Source organism: Dipodomys ordii, unplaced genomic scaffold, assembly GCF_000151885.1.
Source record: "Dipodomys ordii isolate 6190 unplaced genomic scaffold, Dord_2.0 Scaffold3, whole genome shotgun sequence".
Taxonomy (NCBI): Eukaryota; Metazoa; Chordata; class Mammalia; order Rodentia; family Heteromyidae; genus Dipodomys; species Dipodomys ordii.
This window is the reverse complement of record NW_012267219.1, coordinates 27,544,640-27,553,512: the sequence shown is the minus strand read 5'-3', so window position 1 is coordinate 27,553,512 and position 8,873 is coordinate 27,544,640. Positions and strand designations below refer to the sequence as shown.

Genomic DNA, 8,873 nt, shown 5'->3' with positions numbered 1-8,873 from the left:
GGAAGGAAGGAAGGAAGGAAGGAAGGAAGGAAGGAAGGAAGGAAGGAAGGAAGGAAGGAAGGAAGAAAGGAAGGAAGAAAGGAAGGAAGAAAGGAGGAAGGGAAGAAAGAAAAGAAATATACTATAGAATGTAATTGTACTTGTGGTAATTTTAGCATGCACAATACCAGTATGGACATTGTTAGTGTAAGGAAAGCTGTATGTTCTTTGAGTGTGTATACTAGGAGTTGAATAAAGAAAATAAAACTTGGGCAGGCACCAGTGGCTGTAATCCTAGCTACTCAGGAGTCTGAGATCTGAGGACTGCAGTTCAAAACCAGCCCGGGCAGGAAAGTCCATGAGATTCTATCTCCAACAAACCACCAGAAAAACAGAAGTAGTGCTGTGGCTCAAGTGGTAGAAGTGGTGCTGTGGCTCAAGTGGTAGAGCATTCACCTTGAGTTGAAGAGCTTAGGGACAGCACCCAGGCACAGAGTGTAAACCCCATGACCAACAAAAATAAATAAATAAATTTAAAAAATAAAATGAAACTTACTGTCCATGAGGATACCAGCGATGCTTAGTAGTAAAGAACATTTTGCTAAGTTGTTCTATCATGGGTCCTTGTTCCAGAGGTTGATTTTTTTCTCCCAATTTGGTTTTCAGCACTTGATCATGTGTTTCTTCATTAGTATGCACAGGATCTGGTCGAGGGATGGGCTACAAAATAATCCATAATAAATAACACAGAAATGTAACAATAATAGCCAGGATTTGATTAAGTCTAAACTAAGACAACAGCTGCAGTAATTCATTATAGTACATCAGGGTAAGTTATCACCAACAGTTTCACTTAGTTATATTACTGAATAAAGTCAGAAATATTTTTCTTCTCACAACCAATTTTAGGTTTCTTTTCCAGTAATAATTATTCCAATAATTTTCCCAATGCTAAAGTCATTGCAACTTTAGATTGCATATTAAAAAGCATAAATTGATTCCATTTTCTTCAACGTAAAAGTTTATGTTGCCAAGTGCTAGTAATCCTACTAATTATACCTATAATCCTAGTGACTCAGGAGGTTAACATCTGAAAATAATGGTTCAAAGCCAGTGAGGTAGATAAATCTAAAAGACTCTTGTTTCATTTTCTGTTTTGTTGCCTATCCTGGGGCTTGAACTCAGGGCCTGGGCACTGTCCCCTGAGCTTCTTTTGCTCAAGGATAGTACTCTGTCACTTGAGCCACAGCACTATTTCTGGCTTTTTCTGTGTATGTGGCACTGAGGAATCGAACCCAGGGCTTCATGTATGCTAGGCAGGCACTCCACCACTAAGCCACATTCCCAGTCCCCTAAAAGACTCCTGAGCTTCAAAGGAGAATGAGCTTGGGAAAAGAGGAGTTTCAGGCCAGTCTGAGCAGCAAAGTACTGAGGCTCCACTTCAGTGGAGGAAACTGGGTATGGTGGTGCCTATCATCGCAGCTAGGACAGGGACCGAATACAGGCAGTCTAGGCCTGCATCTGAGCAGTAAGGGACTATCTCAAACTTACTCTCTCAAACTTAACCAGTGCATAAAATAGAAGTGTGGGTTAGTGGTAGAGTGACTGAATAGCAAGTACAAAACCCTGAGTTCAAAATTCTAGTACTACCAAAAGAAAACACACACACACACACACACACATATGTAAATAACTTAGGAAAAACCAACAATAATGAGGAATTTTTTAAAGATCCAGGAGAACACAGAAATGAAAAGTTTTAAATTTATACTATAAGCAGTTAAGGAAGCACTTACTTATTAGTAGAGTAGGACTCCCTCCTAGTTGAGGAAAGAATAAGCAGGGAGTATAATGAAGAGATAGAAACATGAACTGTGGTCTCTGATTCAGTGACTTGGTAGCTCTGTAGCTTTGGGAAAGTTATTTAAACTCTCAGCTTCAAATCAAAGGGGTAATATAGGGCTTGATGAAGATTAATTGAAATAATAACATTTAATATGCCTTGCTATCACACACTTAAAAGTTTACCTAAATAATAGGTAGCTACTTACACTTCTTTTAAGGCCCCAAACAGGGAAAAAGTGATATGAATGTATTTTAAAGAAGTGTTCCTTAGGGGCTGGGAAGGTGGCTCAGTGGTAGAGCACTTGCCTTGCATGCCAGAGGCCCTGGGTTCGATTCCTCAGCACAACATAAGCAAAAAGAAAAAAGCCGGAAGTGGCGCTGTGGCTTAAGTGGTAGAGCGCTAGCCTTGAGCTGAAGAGCTGGGGGACAGCGCCCAGGCCCAGAGTTCAGGCCCCATGACCGGACCCCAAAAAACAAACAAAAAAAGAAGTGTTCCTTAGACATTTAAAATAATTTTAAAAGATCATCTCTTGAGCTACTGGTGTGGCTGAAGTAGTAGAGTACCTGCCTAGTAAGCATAAAGTCCTGAGTTCAAATCATAGTGCTATAGAAAGAGAAAAATCTAGAGATTCCTGTGAATGTATTCACTATGTTTATCCTACCTAAGTGCTCAAAGGAAAAGTATGAAAGGACAAAGACAAGTAGTAAGTTTAGAAGTTGATCTTGAGCTGGGAAGATGGCCCAGTGGTAGAGCGCTTGCCTTGCAAGCCTGAGGCCCTTGGTTCGATTCCCCAGAACCACATAAGCAAAAAGAAAAAAGCCGGAAGTGGCCCTATGGCTCAAGTGGTAGAGCGCTAGCCTTGAGCTGAAGAGCTGAGGGACAGCGCCCAGGCCCAGAGTTCAGGCCCCATGAAGGGACCCCAAAAAAAAGAAGTTGATCATGAATAAAGCTCATTTAATTACAAAAAAAAAAAAAGATTATCTTGTAGAAAGTAACATGTTAAGCTATGCTGGTGGCTTATAACTGTAATCCCAGCTACTCGGGAGGCTGAGATCTGAAAACTGAGGTTCCAATCACAGGCAAAAAAGTCTATGAGACTCCAATTAGCCAGCAAAAAGCAGGAAGTGAAGGTGTAGATCAAATGGTAGAGTGTCATCCTTGAACAAAAAAGCCAAATGACAGCATAAGGTGCTGAGTTCAAACCCCAGTACCGGCACAAAAAATAAAAGTAAAATGTTAGTAAATGTCTTTGCAATTATACATTACCATTATACATTGAGAAGTACCAGCAAACATGGGGTTAGAACTATAAAAGTTGTCAGTATCATAATAGAGTCACTGTGTCACTAATTAACAAAAAGTAAAGCTGGGAGGTACTGAAGGAAATTTCATACACACATATGCCTGTAAACAAGAATACAGAGACTGCCAGAACATTGCACAAAGGCCACTGTAACCTTATACCAAAAATTACATTATGTTAGCCCAACAACTACCTGATCAACCTTGAGCTAGTGTCACACTTATTGATTCTTGCAGCCAAAGACTGCTGTTGCAAAACAACTTATGTAGTCCTCTTCACTTTTCCTTGAGAAATTTCCTCTTGGCTTAATCTCTTGAATATACTCAGTTTTCCCACTGCATTCTTCTGCTATACTTCTGAATAAGATATCGTTGAATAATCTAGTCCTGGTTTATAAGCTCAAGCCTATAAACAAGTTTGCTGACTTTTAGATTTTTATAGTTGTCAGTCTTAATTAGCAAAAGATTAAAAGGCAAATATTAATGAATGCTGCCTCTTCCTATTTTCTTTTCTTTTGTTGTTGTTGTTGGTCCTGGGGCTTGAACTCTGGGCCTGGGTTGTCCCCCAGCTCTTTAGCTCAAGGCTAGTACTCTACCACTTGAGCCACAGCACCACTTCCGGCTTTTTCTGCTTATGTGGTGCTGAGGAACTGAATCCAGGGCCTCATGCATGCAAGGCAAGCACTCTACCACTGAGCCACCTTCCCAGCCCCCCTCTTCCTATAGATAAAAAGAAGCTGGGCACCAGAGGCTGAAGCCTATAATCCTACCTACTCAAGAGCCTGAGATCTGGCAGGAAGCCAGCACAAGCAGAAAAGTCCAGAGATTCTTATCTCCAATTAACTACCAAACAGCGCAAAGTGGAGGTATGGCTCAAGGGACAGAGCATTAGCCTTGAAGCTCAGAAACAGTTTCCTGGCCCTGAGTTCAAACCCCAAGACTGATATGCGTGCATACACACTCACACACACTTGTGAAGCACGCACACATGCACACACACGCACACACACACACACACACACACAAAACACTGGAATTAATAGACTTGTTCAAGTGTATCTCAAGAGCCTATGACAGACTCAGAAGTTTTTCTTCGATCAAACTTCAAAGAAAGTGTTTGTGTTTCAATAAAATGGAAAAACCAAATTAATACTGAATGCTTTTTTGTTTTGTCTTTTTGTTGGTAATGGGGCTTGAACTCTGGGCCTGGGCACTATCCCTCAGCTCTTCAGCTCAAGGCAAGCGTTCTACCACTTCAGCCAGAATGCCACTTCGGGTTTTCTGGTGGTTTGTTGGAAATAAGTCTCAAAGACTTTACTGCCTGGACTGGCTTTGAACCTTGATCCTCAGATCTCAGCCTCCTGAGTAGCCAGGATTATAGGCATGAGCCGCCAGCACCTGGGTAATACTGAATGTTTATGTTACACAATCACAATTCTCATCCTGGATGTCCTTTTTTTTTTAATTTAAAAACTTCACCAGGTGCCAGTGGCTCATGCCTGTACTCCTACCTACTCAGGAGGCTGACATCTGAGTATGGCAGCTCAAAGCCAGCCAGGACAAGAAAGTCCATGAGACTCTTATCCAATAAACTACCAAAAAAGCTGGAAATAGGTCTTTCCCTTTGGGAGTACTTACACTGTTAAGAGTGTGCCTCTGCCTTTCTTTTTGTCTGTTTCTTTTCTTTTTTTGTCAGTCTTGAACTCTGGGCTTGAGTGCTATCCCTCAGCTCTTCAGCTCAAAGGCAGCCCCCTGAGTAGCCAGGATTACAGGCTTGAGCCACCGGCACCCGGCTGTTTCTTGTCTGCTTGAATGCTTGCTTACTTACTCAATAAAGCTCTGCCAAGTTTTCTTGACATTTAAAAAAAAAAAAAAGCTGGCCAGGTGCCTATGGCTCATGCCTGTAATCCTACCTATTCAGGAGGCCGAGATCTGAGAATTGCAGTTCAAAGCCAGGCAGGAAAATCTGTGAGACTCTTATCTCTAATTAACCAACAGAAAACTGGAAGTAATGCTGTGGCTCAAGTGGTAGAGCGCTAGCCTTGAGCTGAAGAGCTGAGGGACAACGCCCAGAGTACAAGCCCCATGACCCACAAAAAAAAAAGCCAAGAGGACATAAACGAGCTGAGCATGGGTCGCCTATAACCCTATAACCATAGCCTATAACCCTATAACCCCAAGCCTATAACCCTAGCTACTCAGGAGGCTGAGATCTGAGGATCACAAACCAGATAATTCCATTTGTTTGTTTTTGGATACTATAACAAAGTATGAACATTTCCTATTTTGGTGGGGTGGGGACAGTTGGAGGATAGAATTTAAACTGAGGACTTCAAACTTGATAGGCAACATGCTACTACTTAGCAGTATAAATATTTCTAACAGCAAATTTAAAACTACAAGAGAATTTTTTTTTACATACTTTAGTGTGTTCATATGGAATGTCCACAGAAGGGTGGTAACATACTATCGTCCTGCCATCAGAGGTCAAAGCAAGCTCCACTTTGCTAAAAGAGAATGTTCCAGAAATATTATTCAAGACAAAATAGCTAAAATTAATTTACAATTTTTTTTTTTTGCCAGTCCTGGGGCTTGAACTCAGGGCCTGAGCACTGTCCCTCAGCTCTTCAGCTCAAGGCAAGCACTCTACCACTTGAGCCACAGCACCACTTCTGGCTTTTTCTGCTTATGTGGTGCTGAGGAGTTGAACCCAGAGCCTCAGAGCCACCTTCCTTTTTTTTTTTTAAAAGATGCTCTATTACTAAATCAGCAAACCTGATACTTGTAAGGATGAAGACAAGTCAAAATAATCTCAGAGTATGTCAGCTTCACTACCATACAAAACAACTGTAAAACTATAAAATGCATTTTGTCTGAGAGAATAAAGCTTTAGACTGTTTCACCATGATTTTATGATTTGAATACTGTATCATAACTGCAATGACTGTTTCCACTGCAAATGTTTTTTTGATAAGGGATGAAGTTTTACATAATGCTTTTTTCTTTTTTGGGGGGTGGGGTCATGTCATGGGGCCTGAACTCTGGGCCTGGGCGCTGTCCCTCAGCTCTTCAGCTCAAGGCTAGTGCTCTACCGCTTGAGCTACAACGCCACTTCCGGTTTTTTTCTTTTTGCTTATGTGGTGCTGAGGAATCGAACCCAGGGCCTCATGTATGCAAGGCAAGTGCTCTACCACTGAGCCACCTTCCCAGCCCCATGTAATGCTTTTAAAATACTTCTATGACTCAACATGTTCAGGTTCAGTCAATTATGCCTATTCTAATTCATCACTAACTACTTACTTTTGCACTCATTAAATATACAGTTAAAACCAATATCAAACAAAAGAAAATGTATATTTTACTACAATTTGCAACAGAAATCACATAGCTCAAGAAAATATGTTATATCTTATGGCTCATGCCTACCTATAATCCTAGCTACTCAAGAGGCTGAGATCTGAGGATAAAGGTTCAAAGCCAATCCTTGGCAGGAAAGTCCATGAGACTCTTATCTTTAATAAACTACCAAAAACACCCAGCCAGAACTAGAGCTGTGACTCAAGTGGTAGAGCACTAGCTTAAGCAGAAAAGCTCAGGGACAGCTAGGTGCTGGTGGCTCCCATCTGTAATCCTAGCTACTCAGAAGGCTGAGATCTGAGGATAAAGGTTCAAAGCCAGCCCGGGCAGGAGAGACCATGAGACTCCTATCTCCACTAAACCACCAGAAAACCGGAAGTGGCGCTGTAGCTCAAGTGGTAGAGCGCTCACCTTGAGCTGAAGAGCTGAGGGACAGCACCCAGGCTCAGAGTTCAAGCCCCAGGACCGACAAAAAAAAAAACAAAAAACAATCATTTGTTATACCTAGTTCTTAGGATACTGACTAGAACTGAATAAAAATTCCAAACAAATGGTGTTGAATTCAGTATTTGTCAATAATAATAACTCAATATCAAACAGAAGATAAATAACTACTTTAGCTAATACATATGAACCCTAAAAGAAAACTAAAAAAAAAAAAAACTAACTTTTCCAAAAAGCTAAAGCCTCGGAAAGAAAAGATAGGACTTTTAACTAAATTGTATGTCTTATAACAGATTAAGCATTAAGTGAAACACAATGGTAATGATTTTCATTTAAACTTTTATTTAAAACATTCATAATCCCAGATACTGGGTAAATAAAACCATCAAAGTAATTTTTAAAACAAAATTAACAAACAATAATCAAAAAGCAAGGAGAAAATAAAATTAAATCATTTCAAAAGTAGTTAGAGTTGCTACTTTCCAATTGAATTTTAATACATACCAATTATAGTCATCTGGAAGAGAAGAATAGGTAGATTTATAACAAACACAAGATAAAGCTCCATCTGCAAAAACCCAAGAGAATAAAACAGATTTAGTAAATCTGAGCATGTTCTCACATAAATTTAAAACTAATTTTACTCATACAACCAATGTTTACTGTTTGCTCTAAAACAGGTCTGTGTGTCTATGCAGTCAACCATAAATGAGATCAAGTCCCTATCCTCAAGGGGTACAGTCTACTGGTACAAGAGACAGATAAGAAATAATTCCTTTAAAGAAGATATATGCTATTAGAATTGGAGAGAGAGCCGGGCGCTGGTGGCTCACGCCTGTAATCCTAGCTACTCAGGAGGCTGAGATCTGAGGATCGCAGTTCAAAGCCAGCCCGGGCAGGAAAGACCGTGAGACTCCTATCTCCAATAAACCACCAGAAAACCGGAAGTGGCGCTGTAGCTCAAGTGGTAGAGCACTTGCCTTGAGCTGAAGAGCTGAGGGACAGCACCCAGGCCCAGAGTTCAAGCCCCACGACCGACAAAAAAAAAAAAAAGAATTGAAGAGAGAAGGGTACATAGTCAGGCTATCAGACAACACTGTGAAGGTTCAAGAAAAGACTTCCCAGTGGAGATGTCTAAGGTGCTCTGAAAGATGAAAAAATGAGTATAAGGGATGAATGCAATGTTCCTTGCAAAGAAAATAATAAGTAAGGAGTAGATATTTAAAAAGAAAAGAAAATGAAGTATATGGGTATTCCAATCTTTCCAAGAAAAAACATTTAGTGTTTAGCATTCCAAGGTGCAGTTGAGAAAGAGGGCATGCTAAGTGACCAAATTAAAACTATCTTGTTAGCCAGGTGCTTGTGGCTCAAGCCTGTAATCCTAGCTACTCAAAAGGCTGAAAACCAAGAATCTCTGTTCAAAGCCAGCCCAGGCAGAAAAGTCAGTGAGACTATTTTCTCCAATAAACTACTAAATAGCCAGAAGTGGAATTCTGGCTCAGTGGTAGGGAATGTTGTCTAGGCCCTAAGTTCACACCCCATGCCTGGCATCAAAAAATTAAAAGTATTTGGTTCAAAATTAACTTTTTTCATTCAAAATGCTCACTTCAAAACATATTTTTTTAATAGTTAAAAATTCAAGATCTGTAATTGTTTAAAAAACTTGCAACCAGGGCCTGGAAGTTGGCTCAGAGGTAGAGTGCTTGCCTTGCATGCATGAGGTCCTGGGTTTGATTTCTCAGCACCACATAAGCAGAAAAAGCCGGAAGTGCCTCTGTGGCTCAAGTAGTAGAGCGCTAGCCTTGAGATGAAGAGCTGAGGGGCAGCGCCCAGGCCCAGAGTTCAGGCCCCACAACCAACAAAAAAAAGGATGCTGGTGGCTAACTCCTGTAATTCTAGCTACTCAAGAGGCTGAGATCTGAGGATAAAGGTTCAAAGCCAGCCC

General features: G+C 40.7%; 1 protein-coding gene across 2 annotated transcripts in view; it reads right to left on the bottom strand.

The window, feature by feature from the left end:
• The window catches only part of Mrpl42 (mitochondrial ribosomal protein L42), an 18,582-nt gene that overhangs the window by 3,853 nt on the left and 5,856 nt on the right, over nt 1-8,873 (bottom strand). For both annotated transcript variants that reach the window (XM_013019792.1, XM_013019786.1), the window contains exons 3-5: nt 7,433-7,496; nt 5,550-5,634; nt 536-699 (exon numbers count right to left, since the gene is read on the bottom strand). In XM_013019792.1, coding sequence (XP_012875246.1) covers nt 536-699; nt 5,550-5,634; nt 7,433-7,496 — 313 coding nt within the window. The remainder of the gene's footprint in view (nt 1-535; nt 700-5,549; nt 5,635-7,432; nt 7,497-8,873) is intronic.